Below are 19902 nucleotides of genomic sequence, written 5' to 3'. Positions count from 1 at the left end.
AACAAGAAATGTCATGATTAAAATGTGTTTGAATAAGAGGCAGTGAGGCTGGAGCAGTCAGTGAAGCCACAGAGCTCTGGTTAAACCAAGAGGTTAAGTTCCATACTAAACAACCACTCCACATTTTTTCCAAGTTATCTGGAGATCTAAACTACCCTTGCCATCCTTGTCTCCCCTTAGTATGTATATATAAATTCACCTAAAAAGAATTTGATTTAATCCTCTGGTTACTGATACCTGGAAGCTGTGTATTTTTATCAAAGGATCAATGTTGTGATGGAAAAGCTTTGTCATTAGAGTCTGAGACTTTAGCTTTTGCTAAGTGATGTGTCATTGGGCCAGTTTTTTAACCTCTTGGAGCCTCAGTTGCCTCAGCTGTAAAATGGGGACAATATCCCTGTTATGGGGCTGTCCTGAGAATAAAATCAGGTTACAGCTATACATACCTTCTCACTGGTATCAATACTTCCTAGGCTTCCTACCCCTATCCAAATTGAAGGTGGAATCTGGGCAGAGTGGCCAGAGAGGCCTCCATGAATTGTTGTTTATATGCCATCCTCATTTTCACCAGTTCCAATATGAGAGTTGTCATCTCATCATTAAAGAGACTCAAGACAGGTGTATGGACAAGTTCTCCCCACCCCTTATTTAGTTTCCAACCCTATTATTGACTTCTTTAAAAAGAAGAAAAGGAACACCTTTTTCAAAGTTAGATAGAATTGGTCTAATTCTCACAGATAGAAAGGAACACAAATCTACGTAACTCTGAGAGCACCACACCCACATCACTGCAGAATCACTCGCACCCAGCAAAGGCTAGAAAAACAGGTCCCCGTCTGGTGTGCATTTCCTGCCTGCTCTGTCTCCTTCTTCCTCCCCTTTTCCACTTCTCTCTGCTCCTCCTCCTCTTTCTCTCCCTCTCCCCTTTGCGTGTTAAAACTGTCCATCAGGTATCCAGTGACTTTCCTCCTAGCCGACCCCATTTTCAGGGAAGACACCCACCGATCCCAGGAATCTGGAAGGAAGAGCCTATCTCTCTGTGCGGTTAGAAAGATGGAAGGCTCTCAGAGCTCTGAGTCTGCTCTGACCCCCAAACGAAACCCAATATGCACATATTCACTTGCCTAATTGTGAAGTTATATGTTTCTTGGCTTAATTCTTCAGAAAAAGATCCATAAAACTAAATTATTATCTGCCAGACTTATGATCAAATCAGCTTGGACAGATGTGATTACAGTGCATTGAAGTGTACTGCTTGATACTAATACACATTAAATCAAAAGAAGAACATGTATGATTTTGATTTAAGATGTTGCAGGTTAATGCAAGATGGAGCTTACTGGGGACACCTATTTTGCTCTCTTCCACAATAGAAGTGACTGATTTGGGGCACAGAAAATGGATGTCTTCTACTGAGCCATCACTTGTCAGACAGCTTCTAATAAAACTGTACCTGTAAAGCAATCCCGTCTACAGCTTTTGTCCACCTCGAGGACCTCTGAGTTTCCCCAGAGATTCAGGATGATGGCTTTTGTCAGTGGCCAAGAGGGAGTGTAAAGCGGACACTCTGACAGCACCATTCCCAGGAGACTAGGTCTGCAGCGCTGTGAGGTAGGCAACACCTCCCAGGCAGCTCTCTGTTTTCTCTTGTGCTCTGAGAACACACCCCACACAGTGCCTTCATCACAATAGCCCATGTGTGACCTTTGGAAAAGTCCTTGAAAACAGCGAAACCAGAGTCTTAGTTGAAATCTGGAATCCATTCTAGTCTTACACAGGAAGAAAATTAGGCATAGAACAACAAAGCCCATAGCTCTGAGAAACCTGGGGAGGCTCTGGCTGACATTAACATTGTGGAAGATTTTTTTTCTTCTCTACTTTGTATTTTATAAAAGCTTTTCATCTAAGTAAACCAAAGCTGCTAGAAAATATTGTACAGTTAGTAGACGGCAATAACGGGTTTCTCCAGTGAATAAAGCAAGCAGAAATCAGAATAGGGACGCTCAGTAATGTATTAAAAGTCATTCACTTAACACTTTTCCAAGCTACTAGGTAAATGCTCTTCTTCCAAAATATAAGCGGCCAATATTACAATTTTTCCCTTTGGATTAACAGTAATCCATATTTGTATTGGCAATACCCGGGTTAGGCGTGGAAGTTTGGAGAAGGGGGAAAAGCTGTATCTACTTCATGATACAGCTGGTTTGCCCAGACTTCATGGATCTGGAAATATTCATTCACTTAGAACATGAATCAGCAGAGTAGTATGCCTGCTCAACATTTAACTCAACGAACATTTACAGGGTAACACTATTTTTATAAGTACAGCACAATTCTCCCTTTTGTCTCCTGCTGATATCATTCACTATTAATCTGCCATATCATATGTTTTTATTTCATACATATAAATAACTATAAACCTGTGCTCCCTTTGGAAGCATTTTCCTTCTTTGCCAGCAAGAAGAGGGGTAGGACACTTCAGAGTCAAGTGGTGGCATAAAGTCCAGTGAAACTCAACTGCAGGGAAATTTGGTTTGGAATTATGTTTTAGAATCTACCTCAAGTTTGTCTGGGAGGTCCCTCAAAAGGGATACAGACCCTGAACTAAACTAGGTGATTCAGAAATAATCCAGCTGGGGGAGTAGCATCTGATGCTTAGACCCAGAACTTATTCATACACATGAATAACATAATTTTATTTTTTTCTTAAGTACCGTCACAATTCATTTTTTATTTTCCTTTAAAAAAATGTAAATGGCATTACTCTGGTCTCCAAAACAGATGCCAGTTTGGACTTTACTCTGCCAGCAAGTATTTGGTTTGGCTCAGCAGGGCTTGAGTTGAAAAAATATTTGCCGATTCCAAAAAGATTTAACGAGCTTTGCTGAAGCTGCTGGTGCCATTTGGCATGTCACAGGGACTGTGGCACAGCAAAGAGAACTCTCCCAACCACAGATTTTATTTGCCCAAGGTAGCCAACACTGGGAGTTCAGTTGCTTCCTTGGGCTGAGAAGCTGCAAGTGAAACGAGTGAAGTTTCCAAGAGAACGTGACCAAAGCAGGCTCCAAAAAAGCTTGCTGCCATTGAAAGCGAAGTCACTGGGTATTGATGGCTAATTTTCAGAGATGTCAATAACATCCTCACCCCAGCCATTAGACAGGGTCCCTAACGTTGTCAGTCAGCAAACCAAATAAATCTCCAACTTCTAGCAAAAGCTCTCTATCCAATATCAGATACTAAAAACTTTGCTGCAGTGTATTTTGTTGACATCTGATACCTTACTAACTGTGGTGTCAGAATTTGTACGAAAACTGAATGACCTACTTCAAATAACTCCACTAAATATAACCAGCAAACTTACTTTATATGGCCAAGATCGACATGCATTGCTTTTATTAATATTTGGTAGAATAGAAATGCATGAATCTATCACTTTGGTTGCAAGGACTGACCTTACTGCACTTCAGTCTCATACGTTAAAAGTCACTGAAGTTGTCACCTGAAATCACACATTTCAGTATAAGCTGCAGTTACCCCGTGAGAAAACAAGGCACTGGTCCTTTCAGCTCAATGTCACAAATGGTGACTATAACAAAAACTGAAAAATATTTTCATAGTAGTATGTGCTTAAAAATCACATGTCTGTCTTGGTGGCCGTGGGGACAGGAAGAGTGGCATTGAAACTGTGACTACCTCGAAGGAGAGAAACTCTAGATTGTTTTTGCTAATTTCACTTTCTGAGCAAATATACACATATTTGGGTGCATCCCTCCTCAACTCTTACGGATTTCCCCAAACTTCCAAAAGTCCCTTTCACTAAGGCCACATGCTGGTCCAATGTTTGTTATATGAGCATCCAACGCCAAGGTTCAGTAACAAATAGCCTCAAAGAGAGAGCCAAGCTCTGCACAGCTTTTCCACAGAAAGACCTATTCACTGAAACAAAGACAGAACCATCTACCTGACTTAACCGAAGTTTGCAAGTCAGAGCAGAAATCAAAAGAAAGAAAAAGTCATGAAATAAAAAAAGGATGATTTTAACTGTTATTTACCATTTTGGCTTCTGAATGCATTGGCTGGACTTGGGGAGAAGCACAGGGGTTGCTGAGATTTGGACCTTGCATTCCCAGGAGGTTGGAGTTCACTGACATTTGTCTCTCCATCTAAGAGAAAGGAAAGTAACAGAATCAGAAGTCTGAGAAAGGCAGTCTAGGTCATAGACAAAGCTGCATTTCTCTTTCAAATGGATCGTTTAGAATTTCTGTGAATAACTCCCGGCAAAGTCTGTGGTTTGCTGAAGGGTAAACAATATACTCCTGAGCCCTGAACTCAAGCACATCAAAGAATCATCCAGAGCTGTGCCTTCTAGAGAATACGCCCGATGCCAAAGAGAACTACGTGTTGTCATGGTAGATCATTTCCAAACAAAAGTATGCAATACTTCCACTTTCGAGAACACTCCAAATACTACTCATCATGCTTATTTTTATAGCTACACAGAATAACATATGCATAGAGAAATGCTGGAAGGATACAGAATATACCAAATGGTTATCTCAGGTTATCTGTGGCTTTTTTGGTCACCCTAAATTTTATACAGAAACGTGAATCATTTTAGCAAGAAGAAAAAATTCATTGAAAAAGCCACCCTCTTAAAGATGACGTGTCTTCCTGTCTCTCTAACTCATGATCACAATCAAAATGATCCAGCAGAGGTATCTGAGCTGCTGCCCCTGGAACATCTTCTCTTCCCTGTTAACCGTGTCTGACTACACAGGAACAGTTTTAGGCCTCACAGCAGGGCTAGGGCTCTGGAAAGATGAAGAAAGCAGTCAGGGTGCTGAAGACGCGTGATCAATGCCCCCCCTCCACTGTCCTGCTGGCCTGCCCTAGTGTCTAAAATTAACATTCAAATATCTGAATTGAGTTCTGGCATTTTTTTTTGTAACATCTTTATTGGTGTATAATTGCTTTACAATGGTGTATTAGTTTCTGCTGTATAACAAAGTGAATCAGTTATACATATACGTATGTTACCATATCTCTTCCCTCTTGCGTCTCCCTCCCTCCCATCCTCCCTATCCCACCCCTCTAGGTGGTCACAAAGCACCGAGCTGATCTCCCTGTGCTATGCGGCTGCTTCCCACTAGCTATCTATTTTACGTTTGGTAGTGTATGTATGTCCATGCCACTCTCTCACTTTGTCCCAGCTTACCCTTCCCCCTCCCCATATCCTCAAGTCCATTCTCTAGTAGGTCTGTGTCTTTATTCCCATCTTACCCCTAGGTTCTTCATGACCTTTTTTTTTTTTTTTCCTTAGATTCCATATATATGTGTTAGAATACGGTATTTGTTTTTCTCTTTCTGACTTAACTTCACTCTGTATGACAGACTCTAGGTCCATCCACCTCACTACAAATAACTCAATTTTGTTTCTTTTGTCTCTGGGGCGCATCCCTGTTAAAAAGTAAATACAGAAAAATCTCTATTTCAGTCAAGTAAGGGTGCGTCTGATTCATATTTTCTGTTTAGTAGAAAATTAGCACTTTTTGAAGAACTAGAATAATGCTTAATAAATACTTAATACTGAAATCCCACAGAAAATAATTTGACTTTCCTCAGGGGGGAAATAGTTTCTTCAATGCAAGAGTTTTTCCATTTGCCAAAGGATGGAAATGAAAACAATGGTTGGAAATTTTAGGGAACCAGGTTTCTGCTCAGTTAGCCTAAGTAGTCTTAGAAAATACAGAGTTCCTTATCACTGGAGTTTGTCAAAGTGTGGGGGATGGAAACCTCACAGACAAGAGTTGAGAGTAACAGTTGAACTAAATGACCCTTTACCATTGTTGGGACTCTATCACTGCAATTCCTGCTGTGTCCACCCCAAGGGCAGGGGTGTGGGGGGGTATAGTTATGACACCCATGTGTGGATTAGCAGAGGTGCCTGCCTAAAGCCTCTCATGAATGACTGGGGCACATTTCCTGTCACAGCAAAGCACCATCAGCCTTACCTTGGCCAGAATTAGTTTATCAGTGATCTAGCAATGTATGAATATGTGAAATTGTTTCAAAAGGAGCTACTTAATGAAGGAGAACTTTCTAGAGCACTCTAGCAAAACCTTTTGCAGCACCAATTCAACAAAATAAAACAGAGTTGTCCCTCAGTATCCTCTGGGGATTGGTTCCAGGACCCACCTCTGATACCAAAATCCAAGGATGCTCAAGTCCCTTATATATAAAATGGCATAGTAACTGCATAAAACTTACACACATTCTCCCTTATGCTTTAAATCATCTCCAGATTACTATAATACCTAATACAATGTAAATACTATGTAAATAGTTGTCAGCACTTGGCAAATTCAAGTGATGTCTTCTGGAACTTTCTGGTATTAAAAAATATATTTTCGGGCTTCCCTGGTGGCGCAGTGGTTGAGAGTCCGCCTGCCAATGCAGGGGACACGGGTTCGTGCCCCGGTCCGGGAAGATCCCACAAGCCGTGGAGCGGCTGGGCCCGTGAGCCATGGCCACTGAGCCTGCACGTCCGGAGCCTGTGCTCCGCAACGGGAGAGGCCACAGCGGTGAGAGGCCCGCGTACCGCAAAAAAAAAAAAAATTAAAAAAAAAAAAATATATATATATATATATTTTTTCAATCCATGGTTGGTTGAATCTACAGATGTGGAACCCACAGGTACGGAGGGCCAATTGTATTCACTCTCATATTCCTCTAAATCTCCAGGCAGCCTGGGTAGTCTAATTTTTTAAATTATTTTTTTAAATCATGGTAAAATATACATATTATAAAATTTACCATTTTAACTCTTTTTAAATGTACAGTTCAGTGTCATAAAGTACATTTGTATACTCTCATTGTTAAGTCACGGAGACTTCGCTAAAAAATGCTTATTACTTTATAACTCCCACTTCCAGAGGCTAGGGGCTAGGAGAGTCGGAATAGGATTCAACACTTTATTCCAATTAGTGACCTTCTCCTAGAGGGAAATCAAGTCCAAAGGAGCTTTTGCTTTCAGTTTCCTAAAGGAGGATGGTTCAGAAGGACACATGATTATCCAGGGTTTTCCATCATGCTTTGCAGCCATCACGTTCTACAAAGAAGTGAGTGTAGCCTGCTTGCTGCCTCTTGATCCAGAGTCAGCCACGCTTCCCACTTTTCAGAAAAATTACAATCTAGGACCATTTCTATCTTATGACTGACAAATCAAACAGAATACTGAAAACAGGCTGATTCTTCTATCTTAAAAAATTGCATTTTTCCACCTAAGTAATTATAGGGGGTTAGCAAGAGCCTCTTTAAAACAACCATTTGGTGCTTTGTGCTAATAACGCTCTGCCCATGAGTGTGGCTTTAATGAGTGGACTAGAATTAAGAGGTCAGAAGATGGGAGTGGCTTTGCTAAATACTAAGCGACATTGAGCACTGTAGGTAAAACATCCAGGTAAAGGATATCACCTTTTTTTGAGCTTCTTCTTTTCCCTTGAAACAAACTGGAAAACAGGAGCTAAAATGTCTGCAGTTCACTGGGCTTTTGTAATTACAAAAGGGTGTTCGTATTCCCAAATTATTTCAGCATTTGACTTTCAAGATCAGAAATCACAACCCAGTGAAGTGCTAGAAGCCAACGCCTGCCTTTTTCTTCACCACATGCCAGCATCTAGCACAGAGCTTGTTCCATAGCAGGTGCTCAACAAAATTTTACGAAATAAATGAATGAATGAACGAATTCATCATTTGTTTCTGACCTAGAGCTTTGTGAAATATGTAGCCTGACAGCGTGCACTACAGATCAGTTAAGAATCTCACCTTCACCTACAGACATAAACTAATCTTTTATGCCACAGGAAGCATGATTTCTCAGGGCAAGAACTCTACAGAAAGACCACACTTGACAAGCCAAAATTACAGTGCAAGGGCTGGCAACTTGATAATAAGGAAGAAAAGGCCCAGATTTCTAGGGCCTAGAACTCTTGGCATATGCTTTTAGATACCTTGTGTTAATTTTCTTTAGCTACATTAGTGTCACACTGAATCACGATTTCCCAACCTTGGCACTACGGACATTTGGGGCCAAATAATTCTTTGTCATCATAACTATCCTGTGCATTGTAGAATGTTTAACAGCATCCCTGGCCTCTACCCACTAGGTGCCAGTAGCACTTTCCCAAAGTTGTGACAACCAACAGTGTCTTCAGATATTGCCAAATAACCCCTCAGGTACAAAACTGTCCACAGGTGAGAATCACTGCTCTAGACTGACACTATTTCCATGACAGCTGTACACATTGCTGACATGGGTTTGGGAACTCCTGACTCTCTTTATCTACACTGGCTCTTTACCATGCACCTGACCCTTTGCTTCTATTCTGAAGCAGAAACATTTTTTAAAAATTTCAAGTGTATTGACTTCTCTGTTAAAACTTTAAAGACTCTTTTTCTTTTTTTTTGACGTGGACCACTTTTTTTTAAAGTCTTTATTGAATTTGTTACAATACTGCTCCTGTTTTTTTATTTTATTTTATTTTATTTTATTTATTTATTTATTTGCGGTACGCGGGCCTCTCACTGTTGTGGCCTCTCCCATTGCGGAGCACAGGCTCCGGACGCACAGGCTCAGCGGCCATGGCTCACGGGCCCAGCTGCTCCGCGGCATGTGGGATCTTCCCGGACCGGGGCACGAACCCGTGTCCCCTGCATCAGCAGGCGGACTCTCAACCACTGCGCCACCAGGGAAGCCCACTGCTCCTGTTTTATGTTTTGGTTTTTTGGCCACGAGGCATGTGGGGTCTTAGCTCCCCGACCAGAGATCGAACTCGCACCCCCTGCGTTGGAAGGCGATATCTTAACCACTGGACCACCAGGTAAGTCCCAAAGACTCTTTTTCTGTTCAACTCCTCTATTATTTCAAGTTGTACAATGAAGTGATGTGGTAGAAACCAGTGCCAGGCACGCTTTTCTCTGGGTCTTTTCAGCCTAAATGTCCCACCTTTGCCCCTGGGAATGGAACACAGTTTAGTCAAATGGGGAAAAAAGATCATTGTAGTGATATTTTTCTGGACAATGCATAGAATTCCTGAAAGGAAACTATTTTGGACAAGAAGGATTTAAAGCCTGGATGAAGAGCTTGTGGTAGAAGTCTCCATGCAATTAGTGGGGTTGAATGAAACCCAGGATCACAGCATTGGTGGTGCTGTTTTCCTTTACCTAAAGATGTTTAAGGTGAGTGGTGCAGGTAAAGTCAGTCAGCTCACATGTCCTTCTGACCCAATTTTGCAAAGAATCTTTCTAGCCTGAACTACCTGATACTTACAGTGGGCAGGTCCACGTCTCTACAATTGGGCCACCAAGGCTTTCTCCACCCCCCTGCTTCCACTTGGATAAATGAGCAAATTGCTCATCCTGGGATGATCTGGGCTGTTCAGCATGAGGTGAGTGTGCGTCCTAGTCACGACTCTTCCCTTACAAGCTGTGTGACATTAGACAAATCCCTTCAATGTCTGACTCTTCAGCTTTTCATTGGTAAAATAAGTATATCAATAATGACTGTGATCATATTCCCACAGGACTGCTGTGAGAACAAAATGAAACAGCAAATGTAGACAGTTCCTTAGAATGCTAAAAATGCTCTGCAAAACATTCCTGATATTATTGTGGGAGGGTTTTAATAGAATTGTCATATCACCTCTAAGGCTTTTCAGAACCCTTATGGCCCTGTAAATCGTAACGCCAGCCATGTGCACCGAAGCACAATGCCAGGGAGGATGACGATGTACAGGGTGGGGATCCCGTGGCAGGAGAGCAAGGTTTGCTCTGAAACAGTCTGTATCTGCGTTCTACATGAATCTGTTGTTTTCAGAAGGGGCAGTATAATATCATGTACGTGTGTAGACTCAGGAGCCAGACCACCTGGATTTAAATCCTGATTCTGTCACTCACTAGCTCTTAGTGACTTAGTCACTTAACCAAGCTCCTTAGCCTCCTGTGCCTCAGTCTCCTCATCTGCAAAATGAGGGTAATGACAGTGCATACCTCAGAGGTTTGTTGTGAGAGGGAAAGGAGAGAATGTACGGATCATGTAGTGGTTGAGAGAGAATTCCTGGGTTCAAAACTCAGCTACTCTGCTGCTCAGCCAAGCAAGCTACTTACCTTACTTTCTCCATTCCAAAAAATGGGATAGTATTAGTACCTACCTGAGAGGGTTGTTTCACACGTTGATGAAGTGCTTAGAGAGTGACTGGCACATGGTAAGCCCTCAATAAACACTGCTAACGTGATTAACAGAACATGATACACACGGATACGTGTTAGCAGTTATTATGTACCATCGTTATTACTGTTATTATTCTAATTACCACTCTGAGTCCTGGCTAGACCACTCATGGACAATTTAATGACACTCTGTATGTAGCCCAAGCTATAGGCTTTGGAGCAGTCATAAAATCCCGTGTCCCTAGACAAATTCCATTCCCTGGGTATGACAAGCTCACTTGTCACCAGCAGGAAGATGGAACCATGCCTCATTAGGGAAGCACTGTAGGATGGAGAAGCCAGCAAGATGCCTACGGATGCACAGCGAGGCACTCAAAGCAAACTGGCACCCAGCTCAACCCTCCATCCAGAAGAAGCCACTTTCTTCCCTGTCGGCTTAGATCTCAGCTCTTCCTGAACTCTTTCAAATGGAGCAACCTCGGCAGAAGTCAGAAGCACTTACTGGCATCAAGACGGCAGAAGAGCCTGGCATTGTAGGGTTGGGCAGGGTCCCTGGCATGGAGGCTGGCATGGGCTGTCTCTGTCTGTTGTGAAGGTGGAGCAGAGAAGATAGAGAGCCTGGGACAGGCCTGGGAACAACAAAAAAAAAGAAAAAACAGCAAACATTATTCTCAGTGCCCTGATCAGGGGATTCACTGCCTGTTTCCCATGTCCAGAGCCAGCGGGGACAACACCATTACATGAGCAGCAGATCAGATCCCCTGATGGGAGCCACATAATTAAGGATATTAGGGAAATAATAACAAATGAAATACAAGCCTGGCTTCCTTTGCCACTTCCTAGTTAATACATCAAATTCCAGTTCATTTCCTGACCTCTGTTATCTAACTGATATTCAATAGACAACAAGCCGGTAAATCTCCTACAACCCTTGCTTCTCAGGAAAGGGACCTGGTGGTGAAATCCGGTGTGTTTACTCTGAAGCCTCTGCCCTCTGGAGGACCTTAGAGCCTGAGATCTGTGTACATTTGTTTTATCCACACTCTCTCACACCTCTGCCTGGAAGCCTGCCTGGCTTTGCTCTGGATATACTTTCACTATCTGGATTTGTAGAGCCAACTTCATTCATAATTTCCCAATAGAAATCCATTTTGACTTTTTCACAGTTCTCTACTTTGAGTGGAAAAAAAACCCCAACAAAGCCAGGTCACAAACCAAAGTAGCTAGATTATGGTTCACAGCAATGCAACGAGCCTTTCTCAAGGGGAGTCTGGAGCCCAGCCCCCAATTACCAATCCCTCATTTCATAATAGCTCGAGGTGTTAGGCTGCTTGACAGAAACTGATTTCGGCCTGACCTGCAGGACTTGGGTAAGCATTCCTTGGGGCAGTACACAGTTCTTTTGCTTCAATTTGCCAGAAAAAAATTTAAGGGTCTTAAATTGATTTAATGAGCCAGGGAATATGGGACTGAGGGAAAAAGGGAATTATTTGTGTTTATTAAAAATGGCAAACAAGTGACCTCCTTGGCTAGATTCTCAATCTCCTGATGCTCTTGCTCTGGGGAGCTGTATAAATGTCAAACCATCGAAGTAAAGACTTAACAACAAACAAATAAAACTAAACAAACAAATAAACAAACACCCTTCAGGACCTGTAAATCTTCCATGTTAAACCATCTTATCCTGAATGCCGTGACAGAAACTTGTGCTTCCCAAATTAATGTATTTTCTAAAAAAAAAAAAAATCCCTCATGCTAAGCACTGGGTAAGGATTGCAGAGAGATGTTCTCTGCAGGCCAACGCCTTCCTGTGTTTCAGGGAAGGGTAGCATGAAGAGCCTCTTCTTTGGAGCTCATTTGCCTCCCATGGGTGACTCATGGAGCCTAAACTGGGGAAAAGAATGCCAAGATATTCTTCCTTCACATTGCTGTTACGATTCCAAAGAAGATTAAGTTTTCTGTTCTTTTCGCCTGAAAGGTCCCTTGGAAACATAGCTTGCTATCAGAGTCACACACATCATAGAAGGATGAGTCCTAGATTAGTCCTAGATTTATATGTTTAGGAAGTTGTATATATGAAAATATTAAAAAAATATAAAACCTTTACACAGAGTTTATGGAGATGTACACAAATTACAACCAGTTCTATTAATAGAATGTGTGTGAGTGGTTACATAGATAGGCTAATGTAAGAAGCTTGTAACAATGAAATGAGTGTTTTCAGAAAAGCAAATGAAGTACTATGGGTATTTCTTGGCATGTACCCTTGGGACCTCTGGAGTATGGATAAACAGTAAGGATTAGTAAAGTTTTTGAAGGCCCTTCAGCTTTTACAATTCTAGGAAATCGCTGGTTTCAACTGCTCCAAAATTCTGTAGTTGTAATGTCACTGGATCTTAAAGTCTATGTCATTCAGAGGTGAAGAGCTCAGTCAGAGAGGTATAAAATGCTGTTCAGTCATCAGACATTTGCTTTGTATTCTCTAGTCTTAATGTTTTGTTTGGGACCTTTGCTGAAAAGAAAATAGCTATATATCAAAGTACAGAATATTTAATAATGGTCAGTTCCTCTAAGTACAAGATTAATAATCTGAACTCCCCACTTTCATAATGAGACCCTACAGATAGTTAATTATCCATCCATCCATTCATCTAAAGATATCCACATAGATAGACAGAGACAGACATCTATACATACATGCATGCATATGGATACTGTTATAGGAAAGACAACTAAAAATATTTGATTATGTTGATGTGCGGTATCATCCTCATAAACAAGGGCAACACATTATCATCATTTACATTTTGTTCCCAACATATTAATGATAACCTTGGTTATCAGTTTTTATTGATGGGCTATTTTTTAAAAAAGAAATCAATTAAACAACTTAATGGTGATGTAAATGAAGACGCAAAAGTAATTAAACTTAAAACAAGTTTTCATTCTTCCCCAAACTGTGAAAAACTCCCAGTTGTACAGAATAATTGGGGAATAGTATGTTTCATTTAATTCAATGTTCTTATTAGGTCAGTTATTTCCACACCATGCATAGGTCTCCTAGATTTTAAAATAGCAAGTATTCCCTCATTAATTAAGAAAATCTTTCAGGGTACTGGGTTCCCTTGGGATTATAATAATAATTATTAATGATACCAATCAGGCCAATTAGCAACGTATACTTGGAGGGGAAAATGGTTATTAGAGCATGCTGTATGTTTGAATTCTGAATAATTTTGGATTATTGTTTTACCCAGATTCTGTAAATAATTTCCCCAACTCCACTTGCAAAACCAATGGAGTTTTCTAGGCTTTTGCTTAGGTTTTTAAAACTACAAAAACTGCAAAAACAAAAATCTATGGCTACCCATCACTAGATATACAAAGGACTAGAATGGGGTTATTGTGTAGCTTGGCCTGAGAAATAATCATTTGTCCAGAATATTCAGACCATTGAAGCAAGAATGGTATTGGAATACTTGCATTAATTGTCTAATTCCCTTTGTGCATGTAGAAATAATAATTATTTAATACACTGCATACAATTTTTTATACTGCACTTATACATTGCTTCATATTTTTCTAAATATGTTCACCGTCATGTGACTTGAAACAATGCAATGTTGTAGGTAGGTCCTATTACTCCCATTTTACTTAGGAGGAAGCTGAATTCAGAGACATTTAAATTTGCCCAAGGTCATATGGGTCATGAAAAGAAGTAGGACTTATTCTCAACTTGCAATATAGGGCTGCCCCCATCCCAACTTGATGGCTCCCATAACTAAGTTATTATTGATTTTTTTATACTAAAATAAATCCACGGTCCATTTCCTTTGATATTCACACTGCTCCCTGGACTTTCCAATGAAGTCGTAAAATTCTGCAATACTGCCTACATGAGAAGTCACTGATCCATGTGAAATTATGTTTTCTTCCTTTAAAAAAAAAACCAAACTTCCCAAACAACACATCAGCTAGGCTCTGAAAATAAGATGGCAAATTGCAGTAAAGTTGTGAAAACAAAGACCCAACAGTCTCTCTCTAGTGCAGGCTTGTTGCCATGAGTTAATTCCAGACTTTGAGCGAGCCGAGCCTCCTTTTTAATAACCATATGCCTCTAGGTAAAGTATTTCTACTAAAAATTATTGAGGCATGGAACAAGGTAAGATGTGTGAGCTCATATTGGATTGTTCAATTATGAAACTGAGTCCCATAGCATTAAGGGTTTTCCAACTTGACAGATTATTCCTCTTTATACACTTGTATAAACATACTGCTTACAGCTGAAATCTATGTAAGCTTTTCTTTCAATTACGATGTCAGGGATGACAGACTGTGTTTTCACCGTCCTTAACAGAATGATAGGTACCACAGCGAGAGATTTCATGTCCTTGTTTTTCCCTCCAAAGGATGTTATCCAATCTAGGGGTGTCAGTAAAGATGCCTGCTGGTCTTCCTTGCCCTTGGGCAAGCCCAGCTATCTTTAAGGAGCCAAGGGCCAGTGCTTTTGTTTGCAAGATCTCAGGAGGATCATGGCAGACTGCTCTTCTTTCCCAGGTCTTCACCAGATCCGTGACCTCCTGGGATTGCTTATTAAACTCTAAAGACAGGCAGATAGGCCAGGTATGTGGACAAAGGGAAGAGGCGAATGATGAAAAAAAAATTAGGTTGGAAAATTGGAAGATCAATATTAGCATCAAAATCAGACCACAGCCATCTAAGAAATCTTGAGCAGATAAAAAAATAACAACAAAAGAACTTGGTGTTGGGGGGGCAGGGGACAGACTGAAAAAAAGCTTGAAAAGCAAGAAAATGGCAGGAAGAGTGGGCAAGCAGCAGGGGATCCAGATGCCACTGCTATTAGAGTTTCTGACTCTGGAGAAGAAACTTCCTTAGCTTTTAGGCTCTCCATCTCATCATCTGTTTAGTGAATGGATCAGACTACAGGCCCTTGAAACTCTCAAATTCAGATTCTAGGGCTCGAACTGAAAATGAGATATTCTTAACCTAGTGAGACTATATGTTTCATTATGACAAGGGTATTCTTTTTTTTTTTTTTTTTTTTTTGCAGTACGCAGGCCTCTCACTGTTGTGGCGTCTCCGGTTGCGGAGCACAGGCTCCGGACGCGCAGGCTCAGTGGCCATGGCTCACCGGCCCAGCCGCTCCGTGGCATGTGGGATCTTCCCAGACCGGGGCACAAACCCGCGTCCCCTGCATTGGCAGTCGGACTCTCAACCACTGCGCCACCAGGGAAGCCCGACAAGGGTATTCTTTACTGCTTACTGGGGCGTCCACAGCCCTTAACCTGGCACCTGGCACATAGGAGGGGGTCAGTGTGTCTCTCTTAAGTGACATTGTGCTGGTACAGCACCTAGTTCTTAAATTCCAAATAGAAGGTGTCCCCAAAAAGTAAGAGAAATTGCTTAAAAACGGACCCAATCCATTCTACGGGGCCCACACTTCAGTCTCATTTAAATGTAACATGATCTCACACACAGACTAGAGAAACCTTGTTGACTGCTATCTTTGTATTTGCTTATGAGAAGAAAGATGTGCTTCCTTTGGACCTTCTTAAACGAAGTATTGTGGCCTAATTTAGCAAACTAGTCTCTGTCTGGGATGGGGAGACTGAAGAGTTGAAGAGGTGAATACAAAACTCTTAAGTCTTAAGAGGAGGCAGTTTGTAATGAGAAATGCTTATTTACTCTTTCTTCTCTTAAGTGGGATTTTTAAATTCCTATTTTTGTAAAGAAAGCAAATCGCCAGGATAATCAAGCAGAATGTGAAATGGAAAGACAGCATAGTTAATTTCTTCCCTGTAGTACTAACTACATTGTAAAGTCGGGTAGTGAAGAACGTGGGCTCAGGAGCTGGTCTGCCAAATTGGAATCTCAGCTCTGCCACTGATTAGCTGTGAAACCTCGGGCAGAGTTACTTGGTCTCTCTGTGCCTCCGCTTCCTCCAGAGTAAAATGAGGTGATAGAGAGATTTACCTCAGGGCATTAGGAGTTATCACATATTAAATATATTGAATATGCTTAATAAAATTAGTTGTGATTGTTTTTGTTATTATTATTCTGAAGCACTGACCAAACATCAGATTAATTACTATACTTCAATCAAGAAACTGTGGGGCTTCCCTGGTGGCGCGGTGGCTGAGAGTCCGCCTGCCGATGCAGGGGACACGGGTTCGTGTCCCGGTCTGGGAAGATCCCACATGCCGCGGAGCGGCTGGGCCTGTGAGCCGTGGCCGCTGATCCTGCGCGTCCGGAGCCTGTGCTCCGCAACGGGAGAGGCCACAACAGTGAGAGGCCCGTGTACCGCAAAAAAAAAAAAGAAGAAGAAGAAAAGAAACTGTGGCTTAAGGCTGGGATCTTTTTTTTTTTTCTTTTTGTGGGATCTTAGTTCCCCGACCAGGGATCGAAGCCAGGCCCATGGCAGTGAAAGCGCTGAGTAAGGCTGGGATCTTAAAGAACATCAACCCTTAGCTTTAATTGAAGAACTACAATCTAACAAATATAAAAGAATCCCAAACTCCTAGCATATATATTTCTTTTAAAACCCATCAACTTTAGAATCCCAAAACTTTCTATGGAGGCAAATGGATTCCTCCCACCAACAATTTTACAGAATTGCAAAATGACTTCACAGTATTTCTCAGAAAGGATCCTTGAAAATATTTCCTCAAAATGGAACCAAACTAGTTCCCCAGAGATCAGTCCTCAGTCTCTTGTTTTTCCTGAAAACAATGACAAAAATCCAACTGAAGCAATAACTGGGGAAACAAGAAAGCTATCTGGCCCACATTCTAAAAGACATCATATTACTTGTATCTTTTAGAATGAGCTCATGCTCTGTACCAGGTCTCATGGCCAAGCTCCTGAAGTTGAACGGCAAATACTGTATTTCCTCTTTTAACAAATGAGGAATTTGAAAGTAGAAATTCTACTATGAAGTAGAAATAGCTTGAGAACAGGCACAAAAATATCAGCAGAATTCAATTGAAATATGTATTTTTCCCTTTCAAAGCTTCCTCAGGCTCAAGGGAGGACCTCTGATAAAGGTCGGGAATCTCCTTGAAAGAACTGTCCACCCCTCACTCCAGTTTTCCTTTGGTGACATAGACCTCTGGGTGTCCAGGAAGAGAATTTTGCCTTAGTATCTGCATCCTATCCTCTACCCAGCCCCTAGCCCCTATCTGGTCCCGAAAAGCTAGTAAAATAGCCAATGCAAAATGGCAAATGCTTTAGCTCATCAGCAATACCAGTAAGCCCATATCCTTGTGATAGAACTCAGCATGGCTCCACGGCCCTGACCCATCTGGCCCCTCACTGCCTTCCCAGCTCACGGCCCTGGGCTACACACACCTGCCATAATGACTTTCTTCCAGCTTTATGAAAGCGCCATCTTCCTTCCTGCCACAGACCCTTGACGTAAGTAATCCTACAACCTCCTCTGGGCAATCACACCAGGATGGGGCCCTTTTTGGCATGCTCTCAGGCACCCTGTACTTTTCCCTAGTAGTACTTATCACCATTTATTCAATCAATCATCAAAAAACCAATGAAGCACCTAATACGTGTTGGGCTCTATACACTTTTATTTCAGAGGGGAAAACCTATTCGGCAAATTAGGTCACTTGCATAATAATTCATTTACAAATGTTCAACTGGTGACAATAGGATGATAAGCAAAATAGATATGTTTCATGGCTTCTTGGAGTTTACCATCTTTGCTTCCCAATTATAATTCATTAATGATTTTGAGTGATTTTTAAAAATGCCTTGCTCCCAACTAGACAATACACTTCATAAGTCCGAGATTGTGTCTGCTTTGTTCACCAAGGCAGATACTTCTGAAACTTAAGAAAGCACATGATACCTAATAGGTGTTGGGGTTTTTAAATAAATTTATCTATTTTATTATTTTTATTTTATTTATTTTGTTGGCTGCAGTAGGTCTTCCTTTCTGCACGCAGACTTTTCTCTGGTTGCGGTGAGCAGGGGCTACTCTTCATTGCGGTGCGCGGGCTTCTCGTTGCGGTGTGAGGGCTTTTCATTGTGGTGGCTTCTCTTGTTGCGGAGCACGGGCTCTAGGCACGCGGGTTTCAGTAGCTGTGGCACGTGAGCTCAGCAGTTGTGTCTCATGGGCTCTAGAGTGCAGGCTCAGTAGTTGTGGCGCACAGGCTTAGTTGCTCCGTGATACGTGGGATCTTCCTGGACCAGGGCTCGAACCCGTGTCCCCTGCATCGGCAGGCAGATTCTTAACCACTGAGCCAACAGAGAAGCCCCTAATAGGTGTTTAATAATTACTTCTTGAATTAAGAAAGCATAGTTTTCAAGGATCTCTTCGACTAGCAATGAACATGGCAAGAACAGTGTTCAATAAATTATCTCTCCTAACTAACGAGAACTTGATTTACAAGTCGTTAAGTGAAACTAATGTACATTAACAGCCTAACATAACCCAATTCTGTTCTTGAAAAGCGTAACTGGTTACCTCCAAGGTAATCCGTACTTTTTATCAGTGCCCCTTAGATTAAACTCAAGCTCTCAGATGAGTTCTAGACCCATTTATTTTTGCATGAATTAAATTAATTTCCATTTGAAATTATATTTTGGGCATTTCATAAGAAAAGGCTATGAATAATTCAGGAACACTCATCTCTCTCTAATCTATATAATGTTTTAAAAATTGGATGCCTGCCCTGCGATAAGGCTGCACTTTATAATGTTCAGAGCTCTGAACTCAGAGGTACCAGTGGCACCCACACCACGGTCAACTAAACATATCTGCTTCGCACTGATTTACCGATATTGACAAGAACACTTTTGTAATCATTATCACCAGGGATGTCAGAAATTAAATTTACCATGAAAAATAAATGTGGGCCTCTTTTTAAAAAATCAGTTTTGTATTACTGCTGCTTTTATCTTATAGATGTAATATCTGATATCTTGGAAATGTAACTTCTTTTTCTTTCAATGAAAGCCTGACTGCAAGAGGGCCAATGGTAGTAATAAAATGTCATACAGCTAACAGAGCTGCATCCTGCTGGAGCCTTTGCTGGGTTTTATAGCATATATGCTGCATCTACTCAGGCAGAGAAGATGTTTACTAGTGCTTTCAAATGTTTTAAACAGAGAGAGTAGTAATAGAAGGGGAGATGCGAATTTATGGCCATTCTGTTGAGACTAGTAAATCAATCTTTTTTTTCTTCTTTAATGACTGACTTCTGCACCATTAATCTGAATTAGTCATGCAGTCAGCTTGATTCACTTAAGTTAACCAAAAACACTTTTGGATTGGTTTCTGATGCACTATTGTCGAAAAAAATTCAATTTCAAAATCTGGTATTTTTTTTCCTTGTAAAGAGCTAAAGCCTCTTTATAAAGACCCTTTATAAAAGACCCTAAATGCCTGAACAGTTTGGCTTTAGCCATGGGTCAGACTTAAAGACATGAAGAGATGGCTTTTCAGTTAGCCAATAACTTCTCAGTTGTATCAATTATTTATAAAGTACACTTGGAAAAGGCAAGTAAATGCAGTTCAAAAGACATAGAATAAAAGATGATTTTGAATGCAAGCTCAAATAAATGATATATATCTATTTGGCTGGCTAGGGGCAAATTTCTTCTCCATAGAAACACATCTCTAAGTAAAATGTCTTCCTG

The 19902-nt window shown here is 41.2% G+C and overlaps 1 protein-coding gene across 5 annotated transcripts in view; it reads right to left on the bottom strand.

Moving 5' to 3' along the window:
• CREB5 (cAMP responsive element binding protein 5) overlaps window positions 1–19902 on the bottom strand; it is a 412989-nt gene that overhangs the window by 95620 nt on the left and 297467 nt on the right. For all 5 annotated transcript variants that reach the window (XM_060108880.1, XM_060108882.1, XM_060108884.1 and 2 more), the window contains exons 6-7: window positions 10730–10856; window positions 4053–4163 (exon numbers count right to left, since the gene is read on the bottom strand). In XM_060108880.1, coding sequence (XP_059964863.1) covers window positions 4053–4163; window positions 10730–10856 — 238 coding nt within the window. The remainder of the gene's footprint in view (window positions 1–4052; window positions 4164–10729; window positions 10857–19902) is intronic.

This window comes from Mesoplodon densirostris, chromosome 9, assembly GCF_025265405.1.
Source record: "Mesoplodon densirostris isolate mMesDen1 chromosome 9, mMesDen1 primary haplotype, whole genome shotgun sequence".
NCBI lineage: Eukaryota > Metazoa > Chordata > Mammalia > Artiodactyla > Ziphiidae > Mesoplodon > Mesoplodon densirostris.
Note: the sequence above shows the minus strand (reverse complement) of the source record. Positions and strands in the feature narration are given on the sequence as shown.